Below are 15078 nucleotides of genomic sequence, written 5' to 3' on the forward strand. Positions count from 1 at the left end.
CCGAAGCCTCTTCGGGACGAGCTCGATGGCACCTTTTCTGAGCATCGCCCTTACTTCCAACAGCAGTTGAGGGACATGATGTTCCTTCCTGGCCACGGGAGAAATGCGGGGGCACTTCTGGAACTCAAGGGCGTGCCCCAGGGCCAGGGCATCCAGCACCAAACGGTCGGTGGAGATAGACTCCCACACGCCGACGAACTTCGTCAGCCGGCCTCCCACCGGGGTGCTTCGGCGGGGGCCCAACCCGACGGGCGGTTCAATCTTGTTTGGAGGCCGCTTTGCCTCCTTGACCACCTTGGCGATGACGGCGGGATCCACCTGACTTGCCACGTCCCCTGTAGGCCTCCTGCGGCGAAGACCTTGCCGCTTGACGGTAAGTAGAGGAGCTGCTGCCGGCTCCCTTGGAGGCACCCTGTCTGCCTACGGAACTCCGAAAGGACGGCCGTCGTTGTTGGAGCACACCCAGTGCACGGGCCGTCTCCGTGTCAGTCTTGATCGCCTGAAGGGATTCATCAACCTCCTTGCCAAAGAGGTTGTTCCCATCGAAGGGCATGTCCAAAACCTTGGTCTGAACGTCCTGGCGGAAATCCGTCGCCCTGAGCCATCCTCGTCGTCTCAGGCAAACGCCGTTGCCCAACTGACGGAAACCGGTGTCGGTGATATCCGTAGCCACCGTAATGGCGTGGTCCGAGGCAATCTCACCTTCCTGTAAGATTTCCAGGGCCTCAGCCCTCTTGGCATCCGGAAGGAAGTCCAACAGAGGGGCGATCTTGAACCACAACTCCCTGTCGTAGCGGGCTACGATGGCCAGTGCGTTGGCCGCCTTGATGGTCTTCGCTGCAGATGAGATGACCCGTCGTCCCATCGCATCCAGTTTCCTACCCTCGCCGTCCGGAGGGGAGGTTGAGGCCGATGCCCCCCCCGCTTTCTTCTTGGCCGCCGCTGAAACGACCGAGTCCGGGGTAGGTTGCGCCCTAAGGCACAAAGGGGCAGCGTCGGGGACCCGGTACTTCTTCTCGTACCGGTCCCTCTTCGCAGGAGCCGTGGCAGGGTTCTTGAGGAGGACAAGCCCCTCATCCCAGATGTCATCAAGAAGTGGTACGGTGAGTACCGTCTTCCTTTTAGCCTCGCGCCGCTGGTAGAGGAACCCACCCTCCTCCTTTTCCTCGGGGCAGAGCTGGAAGAGCTTGGATGCCCTGGAGATCATTGCATGGAAGGATCCAATCTCGTCGGGCGGGGACGCCCGGGCAGGGGGCGACGGGGGACACGTCCCGTCGTCATCATCCGTACCCGTCGTAGTCGTGTCCATGCCTGTATCATCCCCGTGGGTAGTGGACCGGGGGGGAAGGCAGAGAAGGCCGCAGAGGCGGGAGAGGAGGCCTAGGATGTGTCGTCCTCCTCTTAGGCAGTGGGCTCCCCGATGGTCCTGGCTCCGGATCCTCCGTCGGGTCTGACTCAGGCTCCTCCGTCGGGGGAAGGGGCAACCTAGTCCTTATCTCCGAGCATAAGGACTGGATGGCTGACAAAATTGCCGCCGAGGTGTCCTGCGGCGCCGGAAACGACAGGAGCGAGGGCTCTTGAGGAGCCTCGTCTGCGTCGTCGTCACCCTCGTCGGGATCCCTCCCGATGGGCTGGGTCTCCCCCACGACTTGGATGAGCTCCTCTTCAGAGGTCGTGTCCGTATCCACAACGGCCACCACCCCCTCTCCCCCTTTTCCAACGAGGACTTCGTGGCGGTCTTCTCGATGGGCCTGAAAGACTCCCCCCTCTGCGGTGGCAGGGAGACTCTGGTACCTGAGGGCGCCTCCACTGGTGTAGCCACCACAGGCTGAGCCAGGGCAGCGGCAACATCCTCAATCGAGGTCCTAGCAGGGTGAATCACGACCAACGTCACCTTCTGTGCGCCTTCACCTTCGGGGGAGGGTCCGAGCCTCGCTCCCCCTCTGCCGGAGTCTTCGTGATCGACCGGGGCCTCTCCAGAAGCTTCACCGGGTTCTCGGACTTCCTCTTACCGGAGCCAGAGCGTTGGCTCATGGTCGATGGCGCCGGGGAGGGTGCGCCCTGCCTGGCAGCCAAGGAGCCCGGACTCGCAGTGCTTAGCCTTTTGTTGGGCCCCCGTCGCCGGAGCACCCTCACAGGACATAGAAAACCGCTCAGACTTCTTCTCGCTTGGCGGGCTCTTACCTTCCAGCCAGTTGGCGAGACGGAGGTGGCCATCCTTCATGGTCCGCTCCGACATGTTTCCACAAAACGCGCAGTCCTTCTCCTTGTGCGTCTTGTCCTCATGGAGACAGTAGAGGCATAACGAATGCTCGTCGTCCTTGAAAACGTTCTGAAGCTGGCATTCAGGGCAGGTCCTGAATAGCTTCCCGGGCGTCGAGTTCCCTTTCTCCTGGGCCATGTCCGGGGTAGGCCTCGGAACTTCTGGAATCCTCCAAAAGTGTAACTCGACGAAATCTTCACCCTTGAGGGGCGTAGAAAACTCCGAAACGGATCCCCGTTGATCGGAAGTAGAAACGGTGGAGCTTGAGGCTCTTAACCGAAAAAATGAGAAAATCTCCTTAAAAAGCGCGAAAACGCAGCAAAAGCTCGAGAGCTAAGCATGACGACTCCCAACACTTGAACGTGCGGTAAAAATCTGAGGATGGCTGCCAGGGGTGGGGCTTAGGGAGAGGGCAGTCATTGGCTGGGGGCAGTATGACCCAGAGACCAGTGATTGGTTAATACTGAGAAAGACAGATCAGAAACAAAACTGATATTGATTTTTTCTATACCGAGGATTCCCGGCCTGACGACGGGGAATATTCATGAGCATGTGAATTCATGCCAGATCCCGTGCTGGAGAAGCATGTTGCATGGGCAAGGTAGTTTCAAGGGAAGGCAGAATGACATCTCCATCAGATGGGAGGTTGGCAGGCCCACATCGGGGCCGCCAATATCATGGTGTCTGGTTCCTGGTGCACCTTGTGCACAATCTTGAGTAGGGGAGTCGAGGGCATTCGGGGTGGGGGTGGGTGGTTAATGGGGGGAATGGTGGGGGCAGGGGAGCGTGCACAAATTTCCCTGACCATGTTATCCAGAGACTGTTCCCCTTGGAACGGTTCTAAGGGTACCTGGAGGCGTAATCTGGGCTTTGTGAGTTCTCTCCAGAGTTGCGAACATGTCCATCTCTGGGAAGCCCCATTCGGCGAAAACGGAGACAAAATGTCTTTGTGTATTCACCATTCGTACTCCAAGGGTAGTGGGAAATCTCTGCTGAGCAAGTCTGCCAGAAGATTGCGTTCCCCTCGAACATGTTGAGGTGAGACAGTAGGAATATCTTGCATCCGAGAGCCCACTTCCAAACGTTCTGGGACTTTTTCAATAGCCCTGGAGAGTGAGTGCCTGCTTGTTTGTTCAGGTAGTGCATGGCTGTGGTGCTGTCTGTGAGGACTAGTACTGTCTTTCCCTGCAACTGTGTCTGAAAAGCCTTCAGAGCTTTTAACACCGCTAGCAGCTCCAACAGGTTTATGTGGTTGGATGCTACTGCTGGGGACCAAATGCTGTGCTCCGTCTGCTGGAGGAGGTGAGCTCCCCATCCCGTGAGAGTTGCGTATTTAGTGAGAGTGGCTTCTATTGTGGTGGTGGTGGTGAAGGTTTTCCCGTTCCCTCGACCACCACTGCTGAGAGAAGGAGTGCTGCTGAGACAACCACTAGGTCATCCCATTGTGCACTGGTCCGACGCCGCTTCCTGTCGAGCCACTCTTGCATGGGGCGTATGCACAAAGCAAACGTGCATGAGGGACCAAGAATATGCAGGATGCCATCATCCCTAACAGTCCGTCACCTCTCGACCGGCTACATAGTGAGGGATTTGAAACAGCATGTTTTGAACCCTCTCTTTGGAGGGGAAGACCAGGCCGTCTTTTGTCTGAATCAGGGCCCCCCGAAACTGCTCGACTTGGCGGGGATCTAGGTTGGATTGCTTCTCGTTTATGGAGAATCCCAGACTAAAGAGTAGGTCTATCGTCTTTTGGGTGTTTGACAGGCATGTTCCGTAAGAGTCCCATGTTATGAGCCAGTCGTCGATGTAAGGATATACTGGGATGAACTGAATGCGCAGGTGAGCTGCTGCAACAGCCAGCAACTTTGTGACTACTCTTGGGGCTGAGGCAATGCCGAAGGGAAGGACCTTGAACTGAAAGTGTTTGTCCTGTATCATGAACCTTAGGTATTTCCTGTGTGCCAGCAACATTGAACTATGAAAGTATTCATCTTTCATGTCCAATGTTGCCATGTAACCCCCCCCTGCGTTAGTAGGGGAATTACCTCTTGCAGTGTTACCATACGAAACTTTTGAGGTTTGACAAATTTGTTCGCTGGGCGCAAGTCTAACACAGGGCGCATGGTGAGATCCTTTTTGGGTACAAGGAAGTACACTGAATAAATACCCTGGTTTACCTGTAGAACGGGGACAACTTCGAGAGCGCCCTTTTCCAGCAGGGTTTCAACCTCTTGCAGCAGGACTTTCTGGTGTTCTGGTGTTAGACGCCTGGACTTTGGTGGTCTGAATCGAGGTGGTCGGCTGAACTCTATGCAGTAACCATGGGTGACGTTTTCTGTGGTAATCCCCTCCCATGCATGTAGGAATGATGTTATATGGTGTCCGGTCAAATGGTTGACAGGACAATTGGTCGACAGGTCAAATTTTTTTAAAATTTATATATATCTTTTTTAGGATTTCGTTTAGGGAAAAAAAGGGGGTTTTTAGCAAAAAAAGGAGGTTGGGGGGACCCCCCCCAAAAAAAATAATAAATTGTGAAAAAAGATGTCCCCCGACCAGGGAGGCATGGGCGGGGACCCGGATCATTTCTGACTGGAGGCCGAGGTGTGTCTAGGGGTGGCAATGCGACCCCTTCCTTTCCCATAGCGCTGTTCTCTAAGTGGATTTTGATTGGAGGCAGCGGACATTTGTCCTGAGGACCACGTGTTACCCATGCCGTATTGGTTATGAGGGGAACTTGAATACGACTGTCCGCGAAAGGAGCGCAGAGAACTCCCACCTGGATGCTGAAAGGGCCTTTGAGTGATCTGGTGTAAAGATTTCAAAGTCTCGTGTTTTTCGCCATTTCCAGCGCCAGATCTACAGCGCCAGATCTACAGCTTTACCAAACAAGTTTGAGTCCTCCGCCGGTTGGTTGATGAGAGCTGCTTGCGCCTCAGGCTTGAACCTTGAGTTTTTTAGCCAGGCGTGTCTTTTCAAAAGGGTACCCTTGGCCAAGGTTCTCCCTGCTTTCTCTGCAGCATCTAGGGGGTTCTTAAGGATATTATGGTTTACTCGTCTACCCTCTCACACAATCGTGAGCAGGCATCAACATACTGGTTCAGGGCCCTCCTGCAGGCCCTCCTGTAGCAGGTTCCACTGAACATCGCAGTAGCTGGCCAATAGCGTGGTATTGTTTGCAATCCTGGTGGAATACGCTGCTGTAGTAGTAACACGCTTCCCTAGGGCGTAGAGTTTTTTGCAGTCCTTTTCCAGCGGTGCCTCACCCTTGGACAAGGGTACCCCTGCTCTCTTTCTTGTTGTAATGACTACAAGGGAATCTGGCATGTCCCCGAATATACAGAGGGTCTGTAGGGGAGGGGCAAAAATGTTTTTCACACTTTGGTTCACAGCCCTGGTCTATGAAAGTGTAAGTAAAGAAGGGGCGAAGCACCGCTTAAGAATTTAGTAAAGGGATAGCCGGACTGGCAGGTGGCTTCTCCTTTAAAATATCCTCCACAAAGCTGGAGTCCTGGACCACTTGCGTGGCTTTCTGAAAATGTTCGGCTGCTTTTTTCACAATGGCATTAAAAGCCATCTGGTCATCTATAGGAGATGCCTGGCGAACACGTGGAGATGCGGGGGGATCAATGCATATGGTGTCTGGATCATTGGTGACATCCATGGTGGGTTATCCACTAGTGGCTCATCCCCCCCAATCTGGATCCTGGCCAGTGGGGTCCTCAAATGGGTCAGCTTTTGGTAAAAATCTGTAAGGTCAAAGCTCTCCTCATGAAGAGGGTTGGAGGACCTCTGAAATTTAGACATTGTGGGGTAAAAGTCCTCTCCCCTAGGCCTCTTGGGAGTAATACACCTCTCTGAAAAGTCCACAAACTTTACAAGCCTGTTCATACACCCCTCAAACCTATCCCTGGTCCATAAGGAGGAGCCAGAGGGGGGGAAAAGGGCTCCTCCTGGGGGATCTACCTGTTTGGAACGTCGGGATTTGTCAGAGAGGTTGAGCTAAAGGCTGGGGGCTCTCAGTATAGGTTTCCTGCCTTCTGTGATGTGAGGACATGTCTTTGGACCTGTCCTTAGTCTTACTGGCCGCCGAAACAATCTTTGCAAGACTCTCGCAGATGTTCGGCAGTTTTGCCGTAGATTTCGACGTCAATGGCATTTTGAGCATCGGCACGCTCTTAAGGAGGCGTCTCGAGAGCCTTGTGGGTTTTGGTGCTTGCACCCTTGTCATTGGAGTGCCCTGACGCATGGCGCTTACTGGGAGGGCTGCCGACTGCTTGGATCGGCAGGTGCCGCTGAGGAGCTCAGCGTACCCGTTAGTGCCTCAGGCCGTCCCGGCGAATCCGTCGAAGCGGCACTGGAGGTTGTGTGCTTGCCTTTATGGGTAGTGGGTGCGTCCCTGTCACCGGGATGAACATTCCACATAGCAAAACTATCATCCTGCCTGCCGGGGACAGACGGTTCGGAGTGCGTTCACTCCGATGAAAGGTTGATGGCATCCGTATCAGAGCCACTGCCTTTGCCTAAATCCTCAGAACTCAGCGTCTGCGGCTGTGTTGGGGGTGGAGGGGAATGGGAACTCCCCTCGGTCTGCATCATGGTGTAGGCCGCCCACCGTTTTACTCATCTCTCCTTGATCGTCTCAGGACACAAGAGCTGACGAGACTGACAGGACGCCTCGTGGTTATCGAGGGAGACACTTCTCCAGCATGGGGTCTGGCATGGATTCACATGCTCATGAATATTCCCCGTTGTCAGGCTGGGAATCCTCGGTAAAGAAAAAACCAGTATCAGTTTCGTTTCTGATCTGTCTTTCGTAGTAATAACCAATCACTGGTCTCTGTGTCATACTGACCACAGCCAATGACTGCCCTCTACCTAAGCACCGCCTCTGGCAGCCATCTTCAGATTTTTACCGCACGTTCATGTGTTGGGATCCTCGTGCTATTGCTCTCGAGCGTTAGTGCTATTTCTTCACGTTTTTTCTCAAAAACTTCGTTTTTTCGGTCAAAAGAGCCTCAAGCTCCACCGACTCTCCATCCGATCAACGGGGACCCGTTTCGGATTCGTCTGCGCCCCTCAAGGGTGAAGATTTCGTCGAGCTACGCTTTTGCAGGACTCCAGAAGTTTCTCAGGCCCGGCCATGGCCCAGGAGAAGGGAAGCTCGACGCCCGGAAAGCTGTTCAGGGTCTGCCCTGGATGCCAGCTGCAGAACGTCTTCAAGGAGGACGAACACTCTTTTTGTCTTTACTGCCTACATGAGGACAAGACGCACGTGGAGAAGAACTGTGCGTTTTGCAGCAACATGTCTGAGCGGACCATGAAGGACCGCCATCAACGTCTCGCCAACTGGCTAGTAGGGAAGAGCCCGTCCGGCGAGAAGAAGAGGAAGAAATCCGAGCGGTCTTCTAAGACCTTTGAGGACGCCCCGGCGACGGGGGTCCAACATAAGGCCAAGCACCGCGAGTCTGCTGGCACCGGGAGCGCCGAACGGTCGGGCTCTACGGGCGCCAGGCAGGGCGCACCCTCCCCAGCACCATCAACCACGAGCCAACGCTCTGGGTCGGGTAAGAGGAAGGCCGAGCACCCGGCGAAGCTCCTGGAGAGGCCCCGGTCGAGCTCGAAGGCGGAGGGGGAGCGAGGCATTGTCCCCCCCTCAAGGATAAGGCGGTGAGCGCACCTAAGGTGGTGAAGGCCTTAATCCATCCGGCCAAGTCCTCTATCGAAACTGTCGCGGCGGCCCTGGCTCAGCCTGTGGAGGCTACACCAGTGGTGGCGACCTCGGGGCTCAGAGTCTCCCTGCCACCTCGGAGGGAGTCCTCTTTTGTGCCCATCGATAGGACCCCCGTGAAATCCCCCGTGGGGAAGAAAAAGGGGGGGCAGGGCGTCGTCGTAGATTCGGCCTCAACCTCGGAGGAGGAGCTGGTCGAGGTCTTAAGCCACGGCCTCGGCGTGGAAGAAGACCGGCCCGTCGGGATGGATCCCGACGCAGGTGACGACGACATCGTCGAGGGTACCGACGGGGCCCTTGATCGCCCGTCGGATTCCCCTCTGCCAGCGCCGCGAGACAACTCGGCGGCCATCTTGTTGGCTATACAGTCCTTATGCTCTGAGATAAGGACGAGACTACCGTTGCCGACGGAACCTCTCCCGTCGGGGGACCCAGAACCGGGACCTTCTGGTGTTCCCCCTACCAAGAAAAGAAGGATCCACCCTCCACCTCCTTTTCAGCCGTCGCGCCCCTTCCAGCCCTCCTCCCCGTCCACCTGAGGGGATGATACGGGGACTGACACGGCAGCGACGGGTACGGACGACGAGGTATACGATGAGGATGTACCGTCATCGCCTCCCACCAGGGCTTCTCCGCCCAACGAGATTGGATCGTTCCACTCAATGATCGCCAGGGCATCCGAGCTTTTCCAACTCTGCCCTGAGGAGAAGAAGAAGGAAGGTTTCCTTTATCAGCGGCGCAAGGCCAAGAGGAAGAGGGTCCTCGCGGTGCCTCTATTGGACGACATTTGGGATGAGGGCCTCACCCTCCTCAAGAACCCGTCCACGACGCCAGCTAGAAGAGACCGGTACGAGAAAAAGTACCGGGTCCCGGACACGGCCCCCCTGTGCCTCTGGGCGCAGCCTACCCCGGACTCCGTCGTCTCTGCGGCGGCCAGGAAAAAAGCGGGGGGGGGGGGTGCGGCCTCCACATCGACTTCCCCACCGGACGGCGAGGGAAAGAAATTGGACGCTATGGGACGCAGAGTCATCTCGTCTGCAGCAACGACGATTAAAGCTGCCAACGCCTTGGCTATCGTGGCCCGATACGACAGGGAGCTCTGGTACAAACTGGCTCCCCTGCTGGACTTCTTGCCGGACGACAAGAGGGCAGAGGCCCTGGAGATCCTGCAGGAAGGTGAGGTGGCTTCGGACCACGCCATTACCGTTGCGACGGACATCGCCGACACTGGGTTCCGCCAGTTGGGCAACGGCGTTTGCCTTAGGCGGCGTGGATGGCTCAAGGCTACGGACTTCCGTCAAGACGTTCAGACCAGAGTCCTGGACATGCCCTTCGATGGGAACAACCTGTTTGGGAAAACGGTGGACGATTCCCTTCAGGCCATTAAAGCGGACACCGAGACGGCCGGGCCCTTGGAGTTCTGCAACAACGACGGACGCCCTTTCGGAGCAGCGGCGGCAAGGGCGCCTCCAAAGGTTCCGGCGGCGGTTTCTCCTCCTACCGTCAAGCGGCCCGCTTGTCATCTCAGGAGGCCTACAGAGGACGAGGCAAGCCTGGCGGACCCCGCCGTCGTCGCCAAGGACAAGACGCTAAAGCCTCGTCGAAGCAGGATTGAACCGGCCGGGGGGTCGGCCCCCACCGAAGCACCCCGGTGGGAGGCCGGCTGGCGAGCTTCGTCAGCGTGTGGGAGTCCATCTCCACCGACCGTTGGGTGCTGGACGCCTTGGCCCGGGGCCACGCGCTCGAGTTTCAAAGAAAGTGTCCGCGCGTCCCCCCCGTGGCCAGGAAAGAACTTCACGTCCCTCAACTTCTCCGGGAGGTGAAGGCGATGCTCAAGAAGGGCGCCATCGAACTCGTCCCAAAGAGGCTTCGGGGCTCCGGAGTCTACTCGAGATACTTCCTTGTGAAGAAGAAGACGGGGGGATGGCGCCCCATCCTGGACCTGCGACGTCTGAACAAGTTCATCAAGGCGCAAAAGTTCCGGATGGTCACCCTCCAGCACGTCCTGGGTCAGCTGGAGGAAGGAGACTTCCTGTCATCGTTGGATTTGGAGGATGCCTACTTCCATATTCCCATCTTGAAGGGGCACCGAAAATTCCTCAGGTTTGTGGTCCAAGGGCGGCATTACCAGTTCAAAGCCCTCCCCTTCGGTCTACGGTCGGCACCCAGGGTGTTCACCAAGTGCCTCGCACCGGTGGCGGCTCAGCTGCGCCGCAAAGGGATCCACGTCTACCCCTACCTGGACGACTGGCTCATCCGAGCCAAGACAAGGGAGCTCGCCGTGGTCCACACGGCAAGGACCGTCCAACTTCTCACGGACCTGGGATTCTCCGTGAACTACGCCAAATCCCACCTGGTACCCGCGCAAGACACTCTGTTTCTGGGAGCGAGGCTCAACACAGTGTCCCTTCGGGCCTCCCCGTCGGAGGAGAGGACCAGGACCATCCTGGGCAAGGTGCAGCTGATGTTGGTGGCCGACGCGGCCAAGGTGAGGTCCATCAAGTCCCTCCTCGGAATGATGTCTTCCTGCATCTACCTCATTCCCATGTGCAGGCTCCGGATGCGCCTGTTGCAGGAGTTCCTGGACGCGCGCTGGATCCAAACGACGGGCAACTTCGAGGAAAGGATCAAACTCGACGAGAGTTTCCGACGAGCGATCCGGTGGTGGGGCACCCGCGCGCATCTGACGGCGGGCATGGACTTCCAGACCCCAGCCCACCAGGAGACAGTGACAACGGATGCCTCCCTGGAAGGGTGGGGAGCGCACACCGAAAATCTGCACGCAAGGGGCCTTTGGCTCCCAACGGAGAAATCCTTACATATCAACGTCCTGGAGCTCCGTGCAGTGTTTTGGGCCCTCAGGTCCTTCCTTCCGTCCCTCAAGGGCAAGGTGGTGAGGATCTACACCGACAACACCAGCACCATGTTTTACATCAGAAAACAGGGCGGAACCAGGTCCCCAGCACTGTCCAAGGAGGCGCAGGACCTGTGGCATTGGGCAGTCGCCCAGGGGATGTTTCTGGTGCCGTTTCATCTGGCAGGGAAAAAAAACACCATCGCCGACTCACTCAGCAGGGAGCTGCGCTCGTGCCACGAGTGGGAACTACGGCAGGATCTAGTGGATCGCCTCTTCCGACGGTGGGGCACACCCCAGATCGACCTGTTCGCGACGGCGACGAACTCCAAGTGCCGGAGGTTCGCCAGCAGGTTTCCCCAGGCGAGGAGCATGGGCGATGCTTTCTCGTTCCCCTGGGAGGGCCTGTTCCTCTACGCGTTCCCTCCTTTGCCACTGCTAATCCGGCTCGTCAACCAGCTCAAGAGGTCACGGTGCAGGATGATCCTCGTCGCACCTGCGTGGCCGAGGCAGATATGGTTCCCGGACCTTCTGGACTTGTCAGCGTCCCCGCCAATCAAGCTGCCGGTGGACGCGGATCTGCTCTCCAGGGAAGGAGGCGCCATCCTCCACCATGACCCGAAATCGCTGAACTTGCAGGCCTGGCTCCTGCAGCGCTAGAGTTTGGAGGATACGACATACCGGCCGACTGCAGAGAGGTTCTTGCAAAGGGCAGGGCGTCCTCGACTCTTAAATGCTACGGACACAAATGGAAGAGGTTCTCTGTCTGGTGCCACGCACAGAAGATTAACCCTCTACGGATTACGGCTCCCCAAGTTCTGCCGTACCTGCTGACGCTGGCCAAAGCTGGACGGGCACACGCGTCCATCAAGATTCATCTTGCTGGGATCTCCCGATACACCAGAACCACGGGACGGACGTCCTTGTGGTCTCATCGTCTGGTGAAAGAGTTCATGAAGGGATTGTTCAGATCGTTCCCGCCGGTGAAGGCTCCGGCCCCGGCGTGGGAGCTCAACGTGGTGCTGACCAAGCTCATGGGACCTCCGTTCGAGCCTCTGCACTCAGCCCCGTTGAAGTTTCTGTCGTGGAAAACAGCGTTTCTTGTGGCCATCACCTCCGCACGACGGGTGGGAGAGATCCAGGCCCTTTCCTGCAAGGCCCCGTACTTGACTTTTCACGACACGAGGGTAGTGCTCAGGACGCACCCCTCCTTCATGCCCAAGGTACCGTCGGACTTCCATCTCAACGAACCCTTGGTGTTGCCTGTGTTCTTCCCGTCGCCGGCTGAGAGGACTTTGCACTCGCTGGATGTGGCTAGAGCGCTGAAGTTCTACGTGGACCACACGAAGTGTTTTCGGAAGACGTCACAACTCTTTGTGAACTTTGGACCTGTCAATCAGGGGAAGGCTCTCTCGAAGGCTTCCATTTCCAGATGGCTCTCCGGCTGTATCATGTACTGTCATCGTTTGGCAAACCGACCGCTGCCCGGCCGTCCGAGAGCCCATTCCACCAGAGCGATCGCAGCTACCACAGCGTTCCTTTCTGGTGTGCCCCTGCTGGACATATGCAGGGCTGCTACGTGGAGGTCGACGCACACCTTCACGAAGTTCTACTGCGTCGATCGGGATTCCAGGGAGGAGTCCAGGGTCGGCCAAGCAGTGCTGCGCAACCTGTTCGCCTGAGGTGAGCCTGGTGAGGAGGTAAGATGCTTAATGTTGAGTTTGATGCAATGCTTAATGTTGAGCCTTTGCCACCTCCCGTGGTTGTGCATGTGTGTACTGCTATGTATTCTTTATTCATGAGCATGTGAATCCATGCCAGACCCCATGCTGGAGAAGGAACAAGTTACTTACCTGTAACTGTTGTTCTCCAGCATGGGTCTGGCATGGATTCACATGCGAACCCTCCCGCCTACCCCTCTGCGGCTCTTCACTTGGTCATACTGCCACTTCACGTGCTTCCAAATCTGAAGATGGCTGCCAGAGGCGGTGCTTAGGTAGAGGGCAGTCATTGGCTGTGGTCAGTATGACGCAGAGACCAGTGATTGGTTATTACTACGAAAGACAGATCAGAAACGAAACTGATACTGGTTTTTTCTTTACCGAGGATTCCCAGCCTGACGACGGGGAATATTCATGAGCATGTGAATCCATGCCAGACCCATGCTGGAGAACAAGAGTTACAGGTAAGTAACTTGTTCCTTATTGCACCTCCAGTGCGTGTCCTTCGAGGGGCACTTGCCTTTACAAGAAGGACAACATTTAAATGGTGTCCTGTCCATAGCTCAGGTTAAATGCAATGGCAAAACCAGAGGGGCAAAGCGAGGGGGGAAAGAAATGCATTCTTGAAAGTAATGGAAGACCCCCGGAACCCAGTCTCCCTACGGAATAGGCCCGGCATGAACACCCAGCCACGCGGTCGACAGCGTTGACCGGAGCACAAGCCATCGAAGATAGTGGTTGTCTTCGGCTGTGGCTGAGAAGTAATCAAAGAAGGGGACAAAATATACATCACAACTGGAGGTCGTGGGAAGAAATATACTCTGCAATTTGTAAGCGCTCCGTATAAGGCGACGAGCTTGCTGGGCGGAAAAATACAATCTGAGGGACCTCGACTCGCAAGGGATTTTGGGTACACTACAGGTCACATTAGGGTTAGTGTTACAGGCATGCCCATGTCAACGTCCCCTTTCGATCCTCGAAAGACAAGATGCAATATTCTGCGGTTACCACTAGATGTTAGACTATATGCACAGCATGCGATTCTGAGCAGATTCACAAGCATCAGAAATTTGTATACAAAAACAGTGAGTAGACGTTCTCTAGGTATTAATGCTAAGTGGATACTTTATTAGTTAACCACTCTACCATCCGAGCGTTAGGCCGGGGCTGCTCTGTAACAACCAAAACTTTCATAGACTGGTGAGCTTCGGAGAATAACTAGTAGTATCTGACCAGAGAGCCATGTATATCAAGGAAAATCTCACCAACATTGGGATAAAGGGTTAGATGGTTTGTGACAGAGCCCTCAAGTGCATCTGCAGCATATACCTGAAATCTTCCAGATGCTTTTGCACTTCTGGGGAGACCTTTTCCTGCATATTTTGGATATACACTCGATGAAGATCCTCAGGAATCAGATCTGGGCGCCTCTTCTCTGTTGGAAAGGAGAAATAAGAGTCAAGTCTGGTCCTACGTAAATGCATTAAAATTCTGGTGTCCCCTGTTCAGTGCATATCGTGCACCAGTGCCACTGGTGTAAAATACCATCAGAATCCCAGAGACAGCCTCCCAAAAATGCACCAGGACCCAATGATCTCCCTCTCCACCTTTCATAATTCAGGCAACTGCAGTTATTCCAATCCATAATGTATAAGTGCAAGTCCCTTCAACAATCCAATCCAGTCATCTCCCTCACAATATACACTTTGATGAGGCAATTCAATTTCACAGTGCCATCTGACTGACTGACTTGATTCCATCCCACAACTGACCTGGATTAAGGGACTACCTGCTTAGATTTCTCTCAGAACCCAGTGATTTACTAACAAAATGCATTGGTTTCAAATGATTCCCCTTACATGCCATTTCCTATACTGCCACAATTTCTTTTCTTTAACACAGAACAATTCATGCCATACATTTTGAGGTGCCCTTTGGCCATTTACCTAGATCCATGGCAATATCTTCGGGAACCGACACTTTCAGATTCTGTGGAAAAAAGGCAGACATGGACAGAATGTGGTTAGTGATGCAAGACGGCACGTTGGGGAAGTTTTCCTAAAGTCAACTTGAGTTAAGACTATACAATTATCCCTTAGTATACAGGTCCCCCAACTACTAGTAGAAGTCTGTACTACCCAAAGAATCTTGTAGAATGGCAGAGCAGCCAGGCTTATTTTAGGAGGAGGATGTGAGTTGCAAGTACGTACACTGAACCCAGTCAATACAACTATCCAAAGAAACACTTATACACTTAGGTTATATCAAAATATATTTATTTTATATACACAAGGGAGGTAGGTAAATACTCTTTTTAGATAACTAAAACACATACGAGATATCAACAATACATTTCAATGGTGACCGCTTCAATTGTAGTTGCTCGCGGTTACAATTGTTACATAGAATAACACAAATGACAATTGTACCGTTATTAGTAAAGGCCTGCACTCGCAGATTATAAACGATAATGGAATTCAGATCATAAAGTCATAGAAGACCAAGTCTG

At 54.8% G+C, this 15078-nt stretch overlaps 1 protein-coding gene across 6 annotated transcripts in view; it reads right to left on the reverse strand.

Annotated features, from left to right (window-relative positions):
- ARHGEF12 (Rho guanine nucleotide exchange factor 12) overlaps nt 1-15078 on the reverse strand; it is a 1284704-nt gene that overhangs the window by 767329 nt on the left and 502297 nt on the right. For all 6 annotated transcript variants that reach the window (XM_069614339.1, XM_069614338.1, XM_069614336.1 and 3 more), the window contains 2 exons: nt 14516-14558; nt 13899-14004 (listed from right to left, as the gene is read on the reverse strand). In XM_069614339.1, the coding sequence (XP_069470440.1) occupies nt 13899-14004; nt 14516-14558 (149 nt within the window). The remainder of the gene's footprint in view (nt 1-13898; nt 14005-14515; nt 14559-15078) is intronic.

Source organism: Ambystoma mexicanum, chromosome 9 (genome assembly GCF_040938575.1).
Source record: "Ambystoma mexicanum isolate Mex_15411 chromosome 9, UKY_AmexF1_1, whole genome shotgun sequence".
Lineage (NCBI taxonomy): Eukaryota > Metazoa > Chordata > Amphibia > Caudata > Ambystomatidae > Ambystoma > Ambystoma mexicanum.